Genomic DNA, 18,614 nt, shown 5'->3' with positions numbered 1-18,614 from the left:
CATATAGCAAGCACGTATCAGGCACTACAGCAACCTAGATCGTCTACAGCAGTACATAGCATGGTAATAACGACAGTACTAAACAAAAGTAACATGCAATCGAAAGCAGATAGTAGCATGCAGTAGCGAGGATAACAATAGCATACAGCAAGTCCTCATAGCAGTAAGAGTAAGCAGTAGCATGCAACAGTAGTAAGCAGTAACAAATAAACGAGCATGTTGTAGATTAGTCCTATTAGTGAATCCTACTTGGCCTGGTCTAGACTCACTAATGCAACCTAATTCCCTACAACCAATGCTCTGATACTAAATGTGACGCCCCGTACAAAATCAACATGTACGAATCATCAACAACAGGATCATTACAAGGTCAAACACTATATGTTGTTTAAAAACCAGTTTTGCATTCATGAAAAGATAGCGTTTTACAAAAGATAACGTGCTTCCTATAAATAGAAGCATTAACATAAGTGTGTGACCCAAAGGTTGTTACAAAGCCATTGTTTGAAAATAACATAAGTTACGAATGCAAAATAAAAGTTCCATGATTGAGACATCCCTAAGTAATGCAGTGGAAATTTAACACAGCAGGTCCGTAACAGCAAGTCTATAACACCAAGACAGCAAGTCTAACAGCGGAAGCAATAACCTCTAAGCACCTGAGAAATACACGCTTAAAAAGTCAACACGAATGTTGGTGAGCTATAGTTTGTTTGTAATCAGTAAAAGTAATGTAGACCACGAGATTTCAGTGCTTCAACTAGCAGTTTAAATCAGTATGAAAAGTATATGCTTAACCGTGGGCACCCGGTAACTAAACTTAAAAAGAAGTATATCACCCCCTAAAAGTGCACTTGGTGAGTGCGTTTGTCCTCGAAGTATTAAACACCCGTTGAATGCTAGTGCGACTAGCCCGAGTGGGGATGTCAAACCCTATGGATCCATATCAAAGATTCGCGTTCACGGTTAGGAAACCAATGATTAAACGTTACCGAGCTAAGGGGAATCTTTGTGCCGTTATGTTACCCACACATATGTAAAGTTTAAGTACTCGTGTCTAGTATGTAAAACATAAAAAGTGCATGTATTCTCAATCCCAAAAATAGTAAAAGTAGTAAGGGATGCTATAACTCACAGTGAATAAGCAGTAAAAGTCGATACGAAAAGTATGCAAGTAGTAAGTCGGTCCGAAAGGTCGTCAACCTAAACCAAAGGTCACTAAGTCAGTATGTTGTCCCCAAAAGTTTAAAAGTGCATAAATTAAGTCTAAGTGTCATCATCATCATCATTCATCATAGCTAAAGTAAGTTTAACAAGAATAGAGATCGAAACAATAGGCTGACTTTGGACAGCTGTTACCACCTCTATACAAATCAAAAAGACGCGTAGTCAGTGGCCAAGGATCCGTATGTGAGTCCTCTAACCGCTGACCAATTTTCAGAACTAACTCGTCTTCGTTTGACAGTGGCGACAGTTTAAGTGCGAGTAGGTTAGAATTTTCAGCACGACGTTACAAAGGCGTAGTGATTTTCAAAAGGCTATAAATCCTAATCCGTATATCGGATTTAGGTGAGTCTTAAACGAAAAGTTAGCTACTTGAAACGAACTATCTGAAAATCAATTTTCCAGAAGCCCAAAGAGTCTGATCAGACCCCGAAAAACAGTAAACAAGTGCTCCGGTGGGATTCTTGGTGCTTGATGCTCATCACGGTTCTCATCCTTGATGCTTGTAGCTTCAAGTGTACAACTCATTGATGTGTTAGCATCACTTTGACCAAGATTCAACCATCAACACACAAAATGTCAAGACTAAGTAAGAATTCAACTCACTTAAGAGTTTTAGAAGGATGATGAACCAAGGTTACATCATATTCTTAGTCTTAACACAAACACAAATTCTATCTACAACAAAAGCTACAAACTTTCATTCAATCAAACAAACAAGACATAAATTTGATCAAACAAAGTAATGGAACCCTAAGCTAGAGAGCTTGGATCCTTTTCACAAAAGTTATGAGATTACAAAGCTAGAAAGCTTGAATCTTTTATGTTCTTAAAGATCTTGAAAGCATAAAGCTAGATCTTCAAGTTTTATGAAGACCATAAACACAAGTTTTGATCTTTACAACAAAATAAAGAGATTATAAGCTAAAAGATTTAGATCTAACAAAATAAGTGAAGATTCAAAGTTAGAAAGCTTGAATCTTCCATGTTCTTGAAGGATTCAAATCCAAGTTTGAATCTACAAGATATAACAAGATCAAAAAGCTAAAGAGCTTGATATCCACATGATGATGATGATGTCGACTATAAGAAGAAGAAAGGAAGAAGAATAAAACTTGAAACTTACAAATTTTAGAGTGAGAAAGACTAGAGAGACAATAAGAGAGTAAGTGTGTGTAAATTGTGAATGAGATCAAGTGTGAAATGGTAGGAAATAGCATGGTATTTATAGGAGATGAGGAGGCCTCATGGTGGTGGTGGCCGACGGCTTTGGGAGGGGACAAGGGAGACACCTTTTTGCTTTTTGGTTAATGGTGGTCTAAAGTTAGTGCTTATGTTGGGATCCCATGCAACATTAGTGATAATGGTAAACAAATATGCTAGTATGTTAGCTCTTATAAATGGACATTTTTCTTACATATAAATGGGTCATAATCCATTAATAATTGGGCTAATTAAATAGTCCACTAGCTAGAGTAGGGTGGGCTAAAGTCCAACAAGGTAGAAAGTCCAACAAGACTAACTAGTGTGTTCTAGTAATTTACTAAGCGTAATTAAGCATCCAAAAACTCAAGTAATTGTTATTATAAAATAACAATTAGTATTTCGTAGTCATAATATTTCGATTATGACCAAAGTTAAACGTGTACCGACAAACATAGCTCGTTCTAAACGTCAAGTGACACTAACGGTCATAAAAGCTTCCGGAGATCAAGTTAAGTAACCTACGTACTTAAAGACACGTTTTAACATATAAACGAAAGTAATCCACATGTAGTATGATCCCAAAGTATAATATAGCTCAGTATGCATAAATACGCAGTTTCGTGAAAGCACAAAGCACAAAAGCAAGTCGAAAAAGCCGGGTCGTTACACCACAATAACAACATATTAAATAAAAGAAAAGGCGAAGAAATTACATGGAAGGATGAACTGCAATCGCACGAGCCTGAATTAAAGGTAATAATTTTTAAAGGTGTTAATATGAATTAATAAACCCTATGATTACAGTGGAAAACAATTATAAAAAACATAATATAAATGAATAAACTCAATTTCAACTATTTTGCTTTTCATATGTTGTTTGTAAACAAAAGTTCGGGAAGTTCTAAATAACAAATTTATGTTAACTATTCAAACTAATTTGCACATAATGGTGCAAAGTAGTTTATGGTACATATAAATATAACAGGTCAAAACATACACAGATACAGAGATATTTTCAATTGAAGTTAAATACGTTTAAAAAAAACATAAACATGTTGTTCAGGATTTTTGCAATGGAAGTTAAAAAAACACAAACATGCTGACCTAAAGAGGTTCTAAACAACAAATATATGTTCTGTCAAAACATACACATATACAGAGATATTTTCATTGGGAGTTAAATACGTTTTAAAAAGAAACATAAACACGTTGTTCAGGAATTTTGCAATGGAATTTTAAAAAACACCAACATGCTAACCTGAAGAGGTTCTAAATAAGAAATATATGTTGATTATTCAAACTGCTGTTTCATATGTTGTTTGTAAACAAAAGTTCAAGAAGTTCTAAATAACAAATTTATGTTAACTATTCAAACTAATTTGCACATAATGGTGCAAAATAGTTTATGATACGTATAAATATAACAGGTCAAAACATACACAGATACAGAGATATTTTCAATTGAAGTTAAATACGTTTAAAAAAAAAAACATAAACATGCTGTTTAGACCTAAAGAGGTTCTAAATAACAAATATATGTTCTGTCAAAGCATACACATATACAGAGATATTTTCAGTGGGAGTTAAATACGTTTTAAAAAGAAACATAAACACGTTGGTCAGGAATTCTGCAATGGAATTTTAAAAACACAAACATGGAAACCTAAAGAGGTTCTAAATAAGAAATATATGTTGATTATTCAAACTATTTCACACATCATAATTCAAAAGTTTCTAAAAAAATAAACATAAACATAGTAAGTTGAAGAGGTTGTAAATCATGTGCATTCGATACATACAAATCGAACCTATTATCAACATGCAACAATCAATAATAATCAATAATACTAATTAAGAAATTCAATAGCAAGCATTAATCAAGAAAAAGAATACCAAATACCTGTGCTGGTAAACCGAAAGGTGGAATCGACCGAAAATGGAGCTTGGCTTGCAATACGAAAACTGGAATTAGAGTTGGAATTGGATAAAATATTATTGTTAAATTGATAAAAAGAAACAAAGAAGCATGTTGTTCATGAAGGTCGGGGTGTCCAAGGTATGGGAAGTATGGCGCAGCGATACCTATTTGTACAGATCATGAAGCAACCACTCCTTTCCCGGTTAGAAACTTGGCCGGTCGACAACATAGGGCAAAAGGTGAGCAGTAGTCGATTGTGAGAGGAAGGTGTACACGTGGACCAATGGGAGAAGAAAAAACACACTTGTATTTAGTATGTGGATAATGAAACATGTGATTTTAAATCTGATCGTTGATAAACCTCTATGATAGCTGAGTATATTGCTTATAAAGATTCGAGTTAGAATATTGATCTAAGAAATTTGAAACATCTGTTCAACTTGTGATGATAATATTTACGTAAATGGTTGTTCAACACAAACTAATGATGTTTTTGTTCATGTTATGTAGTTTTGATTTACGGCACATAAGGATGACATTGGTTTCTGCACAGAGGTCTTCTACACTTAATACGAACGCCGTATTTTTTTTTTTTTTTTTTTTTTTTTTTTTTTTGAACTGCTGGTTAGCTGGTTAGACACACTCACACGTTAGGTAGAAACCCGGGATCGAACCTCACAACCATCGTCGGGAATTTCACCCGCACCCGGACTGCTTTGAACACGTGCAGCCCACCTGCATAGACAGAATGCGACTACACGTGTCCTGGATCGCCTGCTGGGAAAACTCCCCCCCCCCCCCCCCCCCCCACGCCGTATTGTTTGTCCCTGCTGCTGTGCGCCTAGTCGTTAAAGATCCCTGAATGGTGGGACCTGGTCACAACTTCCTCTTGGTTTCATGACTATTGTCTTAGCCAACAAGGTGAAGGCGGTTTCTTTGAAAATGCAGAAGACGAATTTCAATTTGATTTCACCGACATTGTTGATCTGCTTCCGGATTCCATTGATGCTGATGAAGAAACCTTAACTATGGAATCACAATATGAACAGTTCCTCCTTTCGTCTGAATTGGAAAGGAGAAACGCTCATGCTCCAAATGCTTTCAAGCAAATCCCAAAAATCCCAAATCAATTGGTAAGTTAGTAACTTAGTATACACATTCATGAATAGTAATTGTTTATATTAAACAATGTTTTACATTTCGTCTTGAATTTCGTATGGGTATGATTAGGTTTGGAATTGGATGTGAAACCAGTGAGAGAAAGGGGGCCAAAGTCACCATTGGAGATTGTTAGGGTATTGGGAGAAACCAGCAAAACCAGTTAGCCCAAAGTAACACACACAACGCATTCAGCAACCCAGTTAAGTGTTGTTAGTTTATAAAGCTTTCTCTGGTCTAAATCAGCTTAAGTTTAGAGTAATCCAGTGTTGAACAACCCAAGTATTGTCTTTTGTTTGTTGTAAGTTTATGTACAGTCGGAGCAAGTTCTCAGCTTTTGTCATTGTATTTAGCCTTGTTCGTTTTCTGACGTCGTTCATTTTGACTAGCCAGGGAAATGTGAAGATAATTGTAAAAAATATATATATAGAAATTTAAAAAGCCATGTTGGTCATGTTTATGTGCTTTTTTTCAGTGTTCTGCTAGTATTTGAGAAGATTGGTTTCATTGTATTTTCACATAATTATTGTATTTTCACATAATTCAACTGCAACCAAACACCATTTCAAATATCTTTATATATATATAAAAGATAGGAATCATAGCAACAACGCCACCACCAAAAAAAAGTACCATATCTCAGACGTAGCAACAAAAAGTTTAACGATAGAGCATAGAGGTAAGCTCAGGTGAATTTTTAAGCCCCCATAGCATAGAGACATCATCTGAATACTCGACAATTATTTCTATCGATCCTGATGCACATGGGGAGTCTAGCAGAAGTCTTGATAACTTTGACACGTCATCATATGTACGTGTATATATACTTACCTTCTTCAGCATGGGGGACTTGGCTAATAGTAGTTGCACAAACTCCAAATTAAGCTCGATTTCGAATTGTCCAAATATCTTCAATTCACTCAAATTCTTCAACCAGATATTTGAATAGTTCTTGAATGTAATCGGTGTTTCAGAATAAGTCAAATCACAAACCTACCAGAAATATATAAGTATTTCATTCGTCAATATATGTATTTTGGCTTGAATTTGAAAACATAGGATACGAGATGGACTTTAGTGACTTACATGTAGACTGACTGTCTCCAGATTTGGGGAACTTCGGATTAAATGGAAAAACATAGGTAAATCATCTGAGTAATAGGAACACATGTCATCTATATGCAAGTACTTAAGGTGGACTAAAGAGATTAGCTGCTCTCGTGGTGGAAGCGAGTCAAAGTAAAAGCGCTATAAGCGTTGGCCAAAACAAAGAGTAATAAGAAGGCAAAGTCTTTATTTTACAAGCACATTATTAACTATAACTACATATATATAATGAGAAATACTTAACTTACATCATAAACCCCCGTGTGAATAATCAGACGTTCAATAATAGGCAAGCACTCAATTAGGTCACTAATGGAGGATTTATCATTGCCGAGAATATCATGTATAAACTGCAGTAACTTACAAGTTCTAGATAAGTCGTGAAATTCATTAGAACTAGAACGCATACTATTATAATCACAACTAATTTACTTACTTACCAGAGTGAAGCTCTTGAGTAATGGACAGGAGGATACAATATGTAAAAGAGTCTTTGTGGAAATCTTCACATCGCGCAAATACAAGTTGGTCAGGTTTTTAAATCCTTTAATATTTGAGTAATGGTTTATACAAAAAATACGGAGACTTAGCTTCGTTAATTGTTGCATTGAAAAGATGGATAATGGTAAACTATCCTCATTAAGCATTTCAATACTCAACATTTGGAGTGTATTTTTCATTGACAAATGACCAATAAGTTGGTCAAATTCAACAGTTTGTTCTAGTGCCAAAAGGGAGAACTCGAGAAGTGGGCCCTTATGCAATAAAAAACATTGCTTCATAGCATCGATATAGTGATGATCATTTATCATGCCTAGTGCTTCTTGAGGTAAGTCATATGTTTGCACTAGAATGGATAGCGCATCTGTACCAGTTTCTGATACAAAAAAGTCATCGAAGCGAAAACGGAGTACAGGAATGTTGGTCCAATTGTACCTCCATTCCCTTGAGAGGATACTTGTCCTGACTGCATCTTTGATAGGTAAAAGATATAGGATGGTGTCAATTATTGATGGGGGAAGACTGCTGATTCGATCCAATGATAACTTTTTTTTCCCTCTTTTGCGTCGAGGATGCTTCATTGTATCCTGCATACAGCAATTCAAGATAAACTAAAAAGTTTAAGAGATAAATAATAAACAAGTTTCAGCTGTAACAGTGTATTCGAACTTTTCCAAACATTTGTATCTCTCCAACCAGCTTTCATCATTTGAGGCATTATTAACTTAACCTTTTTTTATACATCAAAATGAACATGTATAGTATATAATATATGATAATCAACTCAGAACTCATGAATAATATGAGGTAATCAACTCAGCACTCATTTACAATATATTTCAGCATCCACTGTATTAGGTAGAAGCTGAGAAAACTTTCCTATATTAACCAATTGTAAGAAAAAATAGTAGAGATTAAATGCTTAATGTTGAAGCTTGCCTATTTAATTATAAACATATTATTTTGCAAGATGTCAAAAACAACAACACTCAACCTCATTGTGGGTAGGGTTTGGGGTAAGATGAGAAATATATGTATTCAAGGGTAGGTTACGTTTTGGATTATGGGATTATCAAAAGTAAAGCTGGACCACAAGAAAATTGTCTGTGTCTAGTTGAATTACAAGGAAAAGATGTGTGTGTGTGTGTGTGTGAATAGAATCAAACAGGAAACGTTAACCATAAAACTACTTATTTTCGACTTTAACCAGAGAGTACTTATTTTTCCACAAGTCAACCGGTCTTCTAACCCCCGTTTGGGTTTAGAGATTTCTTGCTCAAAAGCATATCTCAATTTTAAGCTATTTTTTTTATAATTTCTATCCAATCTTTTTAAAGAAATACTATCACTTCAACAATTTAATCATCTCAACCAGTTATGTTTGTTTAACACAATTCAAACAATATACACGATTCATGTATATAAATATAATATAATTACACCTTTTTAAGGTTAAAATCAGTAAATTATAGCCAACACGCACTTTCATCATCTAACCAAAATCAGTAAATTATACAGTAAATGTTAACTTATTTCACCATCTAGGAACCATCAATTTCACCGCCAAGCATAACCTTACCAACTTTGACAAAAATCATCAACACTCATAGAACCCTAGCTCAATTAGGTTAGAAATCATACTATCTAGTAGCTTACCCCATAATTCATTTGAAGACAAATTCAACAATGTTAACCCACGTGGTAGGTCCCAGAACCACACAGGGACACTATCAGATATTCCATCACTGGAAATATCAAGATACTCGAAATATCTTTGAGATTTTATCCATTGTGTGAAACTAGGTGCCACAATGTTCACTGTGTACATTCCTGTACAGCTTGGCAAAAAGAATGGTGGCCTTTCCTACGCATTACACTCAGCAAGTAAAACAAATTTTAGGTGAGTCGCTAAAGTTAAGGCTAGGTTTGTGGGTCAGTGAGCCAGATTATATCTAAGACAGATCATGTACAATAACAACGGTAAAGGTGTGAATGATGCATATAACCTTAAGAACCAATGATCATGAAATATCTGTGTAACTTTGAATTTTTTTTTTATTTTCTACCGCTTAATTTGAAAGTTGTGAATCAAAGGTGCATCTCATTATCTCAAAACTAATCATGTGAAGTGACTCCAATAGTTTGGTGTGTGCTTAGATGTTGTTAGTTAAGTACAATTAGTCTATGCAAAAACCGATATACTTTCATATTCACTGAAGTAACTGTATAACTGTATATGGGTTATGTTTGGATGCGGTTTCACACACAAAAGTAGAGACCTTGGAAGCGACCCCACCAACTCCAACTACCAAGAATGTGTCTTTCCGCAATCCAACCAAGGGCTCATCAGTCATCATCACCAAACTGTGGGGCCACAGAATCAAGCAAAAGATCCTCGTCTTCATCTCGTAGAAGGAAGAACCGTTGATATCTTTAGATTTCTTCTTAAGCTAGGTCCAATTACTTATTGATCAGTAAACAAATTCCCATCTTCAACGAATAGATTATAGAAAGTCAAAAGCTAGAATGGCAGCTCACAGTTGGTCTATGCAAAAACCTGATAAATTGTTGTATGATAAAAATCAAGAACTACCAGATTTGGGAATTGTGACCAACAATCAGGAAACCCACTAGAGTACCTACAAGGTGTGTAATAACATATATATAAAAAAAAGATAAGAATCATAGCAACACCACCACCCAAAAAAAGTACATGTATATATTTGTTTTGTTGGACTCCTGACATATCAATCATCTCAGAAAAAAGTTTAACCAAAGAAATGAGAACTAAACGAGTAGCAGCTCACAGTTACTAGCAAGAGAGTCAGGTAAGCTCAGGTGAGTTTTTAAGCCCCCATAGCATAGAGACATCATCTGAATACTCGACAATTATTTCTATCGATCCTGACGCAGATGGGGAGTGTAGCAGAAGTCTTGATATCTTTGATACTTCATCGTATTCACGTGTATATATGCTTACCTTCTTCAGCGTGGGGGACTAGGCTAATATTAGTTGCACACACTCCAAAAGACGCTCGATGTTGAAGTGTCCAAATATTTTCAATTCACTCAGGTTCTTCAACCAAATATTTGAATAGTTCTTGATTGTAATTGGTGTTTTAGAATAAGTCATATCACAAATCTACCACAAATGTAAGTAGTTCATTCGTCAATATATTTGGCATGAATTTGAAAACATAGGATACAAGATGGACTTCAGTGACTTACATGTAGACTGAGCGTCTCCAGATTCGGGGAACTTCGGATTAAATGGAAAAGCATAGGTAAGTCATCAGAGTGAAAGGAAAGCATGTCATCTATATGCAGGTACTTAAGGTGTACTAAAGAGATTAGAAGCTCTTGTGGAAGCGAGCCAAAGGAAAAACACTGTAACCATTGGCCAAAACAAAGAGTAATAAGGCAAAGTCTTTATTTTACAAGCACATTATTAACTATTTAACTATATATATATATATATACATATATATATATATATATATATATATATATATATATATATATATATATATATATATATATATATATATATATATATATATATATATATATATATATATATATATATTATGAGAATGACTTAACTTACATCAGAAACCCCAGTATGAGTAATCAGATGTTCAATAACAGGCAAGCGCTCAATTAGGTCAAAAATGGAGGATTTATGATTGCCAAGAATATCATGTATAAACTGCAGTAACTTACAATTTCTAGATAAGTCGTGAAATTCATTAAAATTAGAATTAGAATGCATATTATAATCAGAACTAATTTACTTACTTACCAGAGTGAAGCTCTTGAGTAATGGACAGGAGGATACAAGATGTAAAAGAGTCTTTCTGGAAATCTTCACATCGCGCAAATACAAGCTGGTCAGGTTTTTAAATCCTTTAATTTTTGAATGATGGTTTATACAACACTTATGGAGACTTAGCTTCGTTAACTGATGCATTGAAAAGATGGATAATGGTAACGTAGACTAATTAGTCATATCAAGAGTCAATATTTGGAGTGTATTTTTCATTGACAAGTGACTGATTAGTTGGTCAAGTTCAACACTGTCTGTTTGTGCCAAAAGGGAGAACTCGAGAAGTGGGCCCCGATGCAATAAGAAACATTGCTTCATAGCATCAATATAGTTACGCTCATGTATCATGCCTAGTGCTTCTTGAGAAAAGTCATATGTTTGCACTAGAATGGATAGCACATCTGTACCAGTTTCTGATACAAAAAAGTCATCGAAGCGAAAACGGAGTACAGGAATGTTGGTCCAATTGTACCTCCATTCCCTCGAGAGGATACTTGTCCTGACTGCATCTTTGATAGGTAAAAGACATAGGATGACCGATGGCGTCAATTATTGATGAAGGAAGACTGCTGATTCGATCCAATGATAACTTTTTTTTCCCTCTTTTGCGTCGAGGATGCTTCATTGTATCCTGCATACATACAGCAATTCAAGATAAACTGAAAAGTTTAAGAGATAAATAATAAACAAGTTTCAGCTGTAACAGTATTCAAACTTTTCCAAACATTTGTATCTCTCCAACCAGCTATCATCATTTGAGGCATTATTAACTTAACCTTTTTTTATACATCAAAATGAACATGTATAGTATATAATATATGATAATCAACTCAGAACTCATGAATAATATGAGGTAATCAACTCAGCACTCATTTACAATATATTTCAGCATCCACTGTATTAGGTAGAAGCTGAGAAAACTTTCCTATATTAACCAATTGTAAGAAAAAATTGTAGAGATTAAATGCTTAATGTTGAAGCTTGCCTATTTAATTATAAACATATTATTTTGCAAGATGTCAAAAACAACAACACTCAACCTCATTGTAGGTAGGGTTTGGGGTAAGATGAGAAATATATGTATTCGAGGGTAGATTACGTTTTGGATTATGGGATTATCATAAGTAAAGCTGAACCACAAGAAAATTGTCTGTGTCTGCAAAAGTTGAATTACAAGGAAAAGATGTGTGTGTGTGTGTGTGTGTGTGTGTGTGTGTGTGTGTGTGAATAGAATCAAACATGAAGACGTTAACCATAGAACTACTTATTTTCGACTTTAACCAGAGAGTACTTATTTTTCCACAAGTCAACCGGTCTTCTAACCCCTGCTTGGGTTTAGAGATTTCTTGCTCAAAAGCATACCTCAATTTTAAGCTATTTTTTATAATTTATATCCAATCTTTTTAAAGTAAAATACTATTACTTTCAACGATTTAATCATCTCAACCAGTTATGTTTGTTTTAACACAATTCAAACAATTTACAGGATGCATGTATATAATTTCACCTTGTTTGAAGTTAAAATCAGTAAATTATAGCCAACACTCCCTCATCATCTAACAAAAATCAGTAAATTATAGTATATGCTAACATCTAACCATCAATTTCATCGCCAAGCATAAACTATCAACTATAACTAAAATAGTCAACACTCATAGAACCCTAGCTCAATTAGGTTAGAAATCATACCTCAAGTTTAAATATAAAAGCAGTAAATTATAGCCAACACTCACTTTCATCATCTAACCAAAATCAGTAATTTATACAGTATATGTTAACTTATTATTTCACCATCTAGGAACCATCATTTTCATCGCCAAGCATAACCTACCAACTTTGACAAAAATCATCAACACTCATAAGAACCCTAGTTCAATTAGGTTAGAAATCATACCTCAAGTTTACTATTGACGAATTAACTATCTTTGATGTGTTTTGTTGTCGCATTAGCTTAAAAATCCACTATCAATCGTTCAGAACTTCATGACTTTAGCTTTCTTTTTCATCATTTAAAATCACTTGCTACTTTCGTGTTCCTGGTGAAATAAGATAATAATCGGGGGTTTAGCCCACAATTGTTTGTGATACTTGACAATTTCGGTCCCTCGTCAGTGACGAGTAGTCATTCAGTCATTAGGGTGCGTTTGGTTGGAGGGATTTCATAGGATTTGTATTTGAAATTCCATGAAATGATATGTTTGGTTGAAGGATTTAGAGGAAGGATTTGTAATTTAAATCCCATGAATGAGGGATTCTCAAATCCTTAGGTTTGAGGTAGGATTTCAATTCCCAAGTAAAAAAGGTTGCATCCTTACCAATCCACCTACTCCGTAATATATTTTTTTCCCAAAACCTTCTTCCCCAAAAATCACTGGATGTTCTTTTCTTCTTCCCCACAATATTTATTTTTTACTTAACATCATATCATAATTTACAAATTGAAAACCTAAACTTCATATTTTGTAAATCAGTTTCTACGAAGAACTAACCATCACCACCACATCCACCACTACAAATTCCGGTAAAAGAAGACAATTGAACAAATCGACGTTATTCATCATCACCGTCACAATGGTTCTTAAAGAGTGTTATGATATGCAGTAAAAAAAATTTAATAGTCAGGAATGGTTCTTTAATATATGTGTATGCAAATTTTCATCTAACTATATAGGGTCTAACTTCTCTTTTTCTATGTTCATATATATTGGGTTTGGGTTTGAATCAAATTCGAGTTTGGGTTTGGGTTTGAATCAAATTCAAATTCAAGAAGATGAGCTATTTTATATTTTAGACATAAAATCCTTCGAATAAAAAACGTGAACCAAACAGATGATAGGATTTCAAATACTAGCATTTTAAATTCCATGGGATTTGAAATCCCAAGGGATTTGAAATCCTAGGATTTGAAATCCTAGGATTTGAAATCCCCTAACCAAACGCCACCTTAGTCTTTCTACCTCAAATCGAATCGTCGTAAAAAAATAATAATAATAAACTATTTCTAATATTGAATAAAACTTACACCGAGTTTAGGGTAAATTTGAAGGTCGTCCCTGTTTTTTTTATTGATACTACAAGATTTTAAGTCCAGTCAAATTTTTTCCAATTATATACTCCGTACTTCATTACTTGACTTATTATAACTCATATATGTTGACGGTGTGGTTGTTAAATCAATTTTAAAGACTCGGCAAAATAAAGGTAAAGGTAAAGAGGTAGTCGGGTAGTATTTAGCGCGGTTTGTTTCGTTTTTTATGATCGCAGTATCTGGCCTGGTGTCTTTTAGCTTTTGGTTTGGATGCGGTATGTTGCTTATTTCTCGTGTTTGCTTTTGGTTTGGATGCGGTATGTTGCTTATTTCTCGTGTTTGCTTTTTGTGTTTCGGTTTTCTAAGACTCGCGTTTAGTTAGCTTAGGCACTGTGTTTAGCTTTATGGTTTGTTTACTGTTCCCGAGCCTTGGTTTGCGTTTGAAGTTGTAACTTGTTCGTCTTTTTCATCGATTGACGAAAAACTTAGTTTTATGTTAGCGTTATATTAGGCCAAAAAAAGGGGAAAAAGAAAAAAAAACAAGATCACCTATAGTTAACCCATCCCATTTCTTTCTATTGATAAGAATCAAGAAGAAACTATTGATAACAATCAAGAATAAACTGCCAATATCATTCATAAATCTACGCTTACAAAACTAGTAAACAATCAAGATGAACGATTCAGTTGAATATGCATGCAACTTTCGTGAATAACAATTATATGAAATTGCTACTTATAAATGTAAAGCCACTCCTAAAATCTGTAAAACAAACAGCTTATATTGCATTGTAACAATAGTATCGCAGTATTGTATTTGCATTGTAACAATAGTATCGCAGTATTGTATATATTCGTGTTAATGGTGTGTGTGAGTTTGCCTTTAAAAAAACAATAGTATCGCAGTAAGGAAAGCATATGAAAGCAACTTAACCCTGGTGGAACCATGTTAGGATGAGTAATCTTTGATACGATTATTGGTACGCTTAAGGTGATTTGAACATACAAGTACTCGTGGTTGTTGATTCGAATTCAGCCTTAGCTAATGAATAAATAAACAAAGGATATAAAATAGTATATTTTTATGTAACTACTATGGATGAATTGAATACAGAACTGACACAATATTTACCTATTAAACTTCCGAAAGAACAAAGCCAATGTTACGTATATCCAATCTTGTGCCAGACTTAATGATGCAAAAAATAAATGTCTGCATCGACGGTTGAAAAATACAAGACCGCAAATCCACCAAAATCCAGCTGCAAATCCAGCACCCATTCCCATGTAATACGATTTCCAAAAGTCATTATCTCCACCTAATTCATTGTCATCCTCCACAACACCGGTTGTAGAAGGTGTAGGCCCAGATACGGGTGAGAGAGGAGGTCCATATAGTAGTGGGTTACCTTCATAAAAGGATGAATTAAAGCCTTGGAGTTGAGTCCTAGTTGGTATTTTTCCCGACAAGTTATTAAATGAGAGGTCAAGATAACCTAAACCGTCCAACCGTGCCAAACTTGATGGGATCTTTCCAGAAAATTGATTTTTCGACAAGTCAAGAGAATCAAGAGATCTCAACATACCGATATCTTTTGGTAGTTCACCATGTAGTTTGTTGAATGAGATATTTAAGGAGACTAATTCGGCAAGATGAGTGATCTCAAAGGGAAGCTTCCCAGATAAGCTATTGTTTGAAAGATCAATGATATTCAGTAGCTCGAGAATACTTCTTCCAAACGATCTTTCTATTCCTTTCCATGCAACCAATGCATTATCAATGAACTCTTGATGTACCTCCTGTATAGGATAGACAACAGGAGCACCAGCACCAGGACACTGAGATTCAACAGTACAACCCGGAAAAGTAGGATGATAATCTCCAGGAATAAAATGATACGACTTATAAGAATGATTAGTCCTATCATTTCCGGACCTTTTACTAGACATAGATGTGAAGTTACCAACGCAACCAGGAATATTACCCACCAATCCATTGTTAGATAGGTCAAGGATATTAAGATTGTTCAACAAACATAATTGGGAGGGTAGGATACCATTGAATATATTTGATCGTAAAACAAGAACATACAGACTCGCAAGTCTTTCCCCTACCCACGCAGGCAAGTCTTTCCCCTACCCACGCAGGTATTGTGCCAGATAACTTGTTTTCCCCAAGATCCACAAACCTCAGATTTGTACAGTTGCTCAAGGACATGGGCACTTCACCAACAAATGCATTTTTACGCAAATACAATGCCTCTAGCTGATTCAAGAATCCAAAAGACAAAGGAATATTCCCGGATAAATTGTTGTAAGATAAATCAAGAATTACCAGCTTTTGGAAATGCGACCAACAATCAGGAAGGCTACCGGAAAATGAATTGCTAGAGAGGTCGATGAAATTTAATTCCCCAACAATATGACATAAGAAAGAGAGGTCCCCTTTGAATTTGTTTCTAGAAAGGTTTAACGAGGCGAGTTTAGAAGGCAATAGTGGTACCCTACCTTCGAAACGGTTGTTACTCAAATCCAATCCAGGATACTGGTCAAAATCTGATGATATATTTGGAAGCGTACCCTTCAAGTCATTTGAAGAAAGGTTCAACAATTTCAATCCAAGGGGTAGGTCCCAGAACCAGACAGGGACACTATCTGATATACCAGCACTTGAAATATCTAGATGTTGGAAACTTGTTTGAGTTTTGATCCACAACGGAAAACTAGGTCCCAACTTGCATGATTGCAACTTTATGGTCTCTAACTGGAATGGAATTCTAAAATCTGAGCTCAAGTTAAATGAAATTGAATTGAAAGACATGTCCAAATAGGTTATGGAAGAGAGATTTATAAAGTGAAGGTCGGATATCACACCATGAAGGGAGTTGGATGAAACATCGAGAGAAGTAAGATTTGATAGTTGACCCAAACTGTTGGGTAAATCACCACTCAACTGATTACCAGAGAGGTCTACTTTTAGTAGGGACTTGCATCCTGTGAAGTCGGGAATGCTTCCGTTGAGAGAATTGTGGGCAAGCAATAAGCTAGTCAACGATGACCATCCACCGAAATTAGGCACGGGGCCCGTAAGGAAGTTTTACTGAGAGATTTATGTAGAAGAGAAAACTTAAAGGTTCAAGGGAAACAGGTATAGATCCCTGCAACGAATTACCACTGAGATCGAGTGAAATCAATTTGGAGAGATTTCCAAGTTGATGAGGAATAGGTCCACTGAGATTAGCATTAGACATATGCAAATGCTGTAAGGTGGTAAGGGAACTCAAAAAGTTTGGTATTTGATTGGACTGAAAATCAATTCCAGATAAATCAAGAGTTTGTAACTGCTTTAGGAGCTTTACTGACGGATTAATTTTACCTACCAAATTGGGATAAATAGAAAGACGCAGTTCGGTTACGTGACCAGTGTCGGTGTCACAATAGACACCTGGCCATTTGCAACAATCCATCTTTCCTTCTTCATTTCTCCAATCATTTATGTCTTTTAAGTCTGCTTTAAACATCAGTAAAGCTTGTCTCTCCTTCTCGATACATGACCCTGTAACCGTCACGTTGGAATCTTCATTGAGCCCGAGACTATGATCGACATCACTAACAAATAACAGTATGCATAGCAACCAATAGACAGCAGCATGCATTATATCATACAATTTATTTATTTATATCTATCAATATAAATGGAAAACCGAGGAGAGTAGCTTAACACCTCAGGTGTTGATCGAAGCCAGAAGAAACTAAAACTTCAATTTATCAGCAGCAGTGAGTTAGAAAGTATGTATAGAACTAATTAACTATAAGTTTCATGAAAAGTTGTAATCGTTTTCACTACATTTTATCAAGGAAGGTCTGTCATGTGTATATAAATAACACACGCAAACCTGCCGACTATTCCTGTTGACCTCCAATTTACAATCCAAAGACCATGACTTTTTAGTAATAAAGTGATGATGCTTGGATTCACATTTTTTACTTAGGAGAATTAGTTGGTGGACTCAATCTCTTCCGCCACATATTATTAATAAGATAGACCTTTTTTTTTTTTAAATAAACTTTTATAATACAGTTATATGATATGTTGCATTCAATAAAATAACAACAATTTTATTTATCAGAACATATGTTGAATATATAATCTGTTATTATGATCATGATACCTACCTAAAATTTGCTACTTTTGGACAAAATTACTAGTATATAAATTAAAGTAAGCATATGAAGAGATTGTTGAAGAACACATTAGTTTTGTGAAATACTCGTGCCGAGAAATTATTAGCTCATTCTTTTAAGTAGAACACTAATGCAACCGTGTGGTGTACACCTCATCATGACCATTAAACATATCGTGTATTAGGTAGAAGCTAGTGAAAGTTTCCAACATTAATCATATTGTAAGACTAAGTATAGCTATTAAATGCTTATTGTTCAAGGTTGCGTATTTAATTTCAAACAGAAAGACTTTGACTAAAGAGGTACTTAATTTTCCACGTATAGACTCAGTGGCAGAACTTGAGTGTACTTTTGGGAGGGGCAAAAATTATTTTATGCATAAAATGTTTTTTGATGCATTTTTTATTTTTATGTTAGCCCGAGTATATGATACGATTTAAGCTTCATCTAAAACCTTATTA

The 18,614-nt window shown here is 34.8% G+C and overlaps 2 protein-coding genes and 1 pseudogene across 2 annotated transcripts; 1 reads left to right on the top strand and 2 right to left on the bottom strand.

The window, feature by feature from the left end:
* The first annotated feature begins 4,880 nt into the window (after window positions 1-4,880).
* On the top strand, window positions 4,881-5,713 carry LOC139899734 (protein EARLY RESPONSIVE TO DEHYDRATION 15-like; annotated as a pseudogene).
* A 348-nt stretch (window positions 5,714-6,061) lies between these two features.
* LOC139895800 (F-box/FBD/LRR-repeat protein At1g13570-like) lies at window positions 6,062-8,134 on the bottom strand. The gene is made up of 5 exons (XM_071878346.1): window positions 8,109-8,134; window positions 7,054-7,701; window positions 6,862-6,963; window positions 6,593-6,754; window positions 6,062-6,499 (listed from the first exon to the last, which is right to left on the bottom strand). Exons 2-5 carry the CDS (start codon window positions 7,693-7,695, stop codon window positions 6,167-6,169), a joined length of 1,239 nt encoding a protein of 412 aa, XP_071734447.1. The 5' UTR covers window positions 7,696-7,701; window positions 8,109-8,134; the 3' UTR covers window positions 6,062-6,166.
* Window positions 8,135-11,180: 3,046 nt separating this feature from the next.
* On the bottom strand, window positions 11,181-17,874 carry LOC139899733 (receptor-like protein EIX2). Its single transcript, XM_071882575.1, has 5 exons — window positions 17,141-17,874; window positions 16,193-17,058; window positions 15,101-16,104; window positions 12,835-12,976; window positions 11,181-11,571 (listed from the first exon to the last, which is right to left on the bottom strand). The coding sequence occupies exons 1-4, from the start codon at window positions 17,622-17,624 to the stop codon at window positions 12,946-12,948; spliced, it is 2,385 nt and encodes a 794-aa protein (XP_071738676.1). The 5' UTR covers window positions 17,625-17,874; the 3' UTR covers window positions 11,181-11,571; window positions 12,835-12,945.
* Window positions 17,875-18,614: the final 740 nt, after the last annotated feature.

The sequence above is a fragment of the Rutidosis leptorrhynchoides genome, chromosome 3 (assembly GCF_046630445.1).
Source record: "Rutidosis leptorrhynchoides isolate AG116_Rl617_1_P2 chromosome 3, CSIRO_AGI_Rlap_v1, whole genome shotgun sequence".
Taxonomy (NCBI): Eukaryota; Viridiplantae; Streptophyta; class Magnoliopsida; order Asterales; family Asteraceae; genus Rutidosis; species Rutidosis leptorrhynchoides.
The sequence above is the reverse complement of the archived record's forward strand: the minus strand, read 5'-3'. Positions and strand labels throughout refer to the sequence as shown.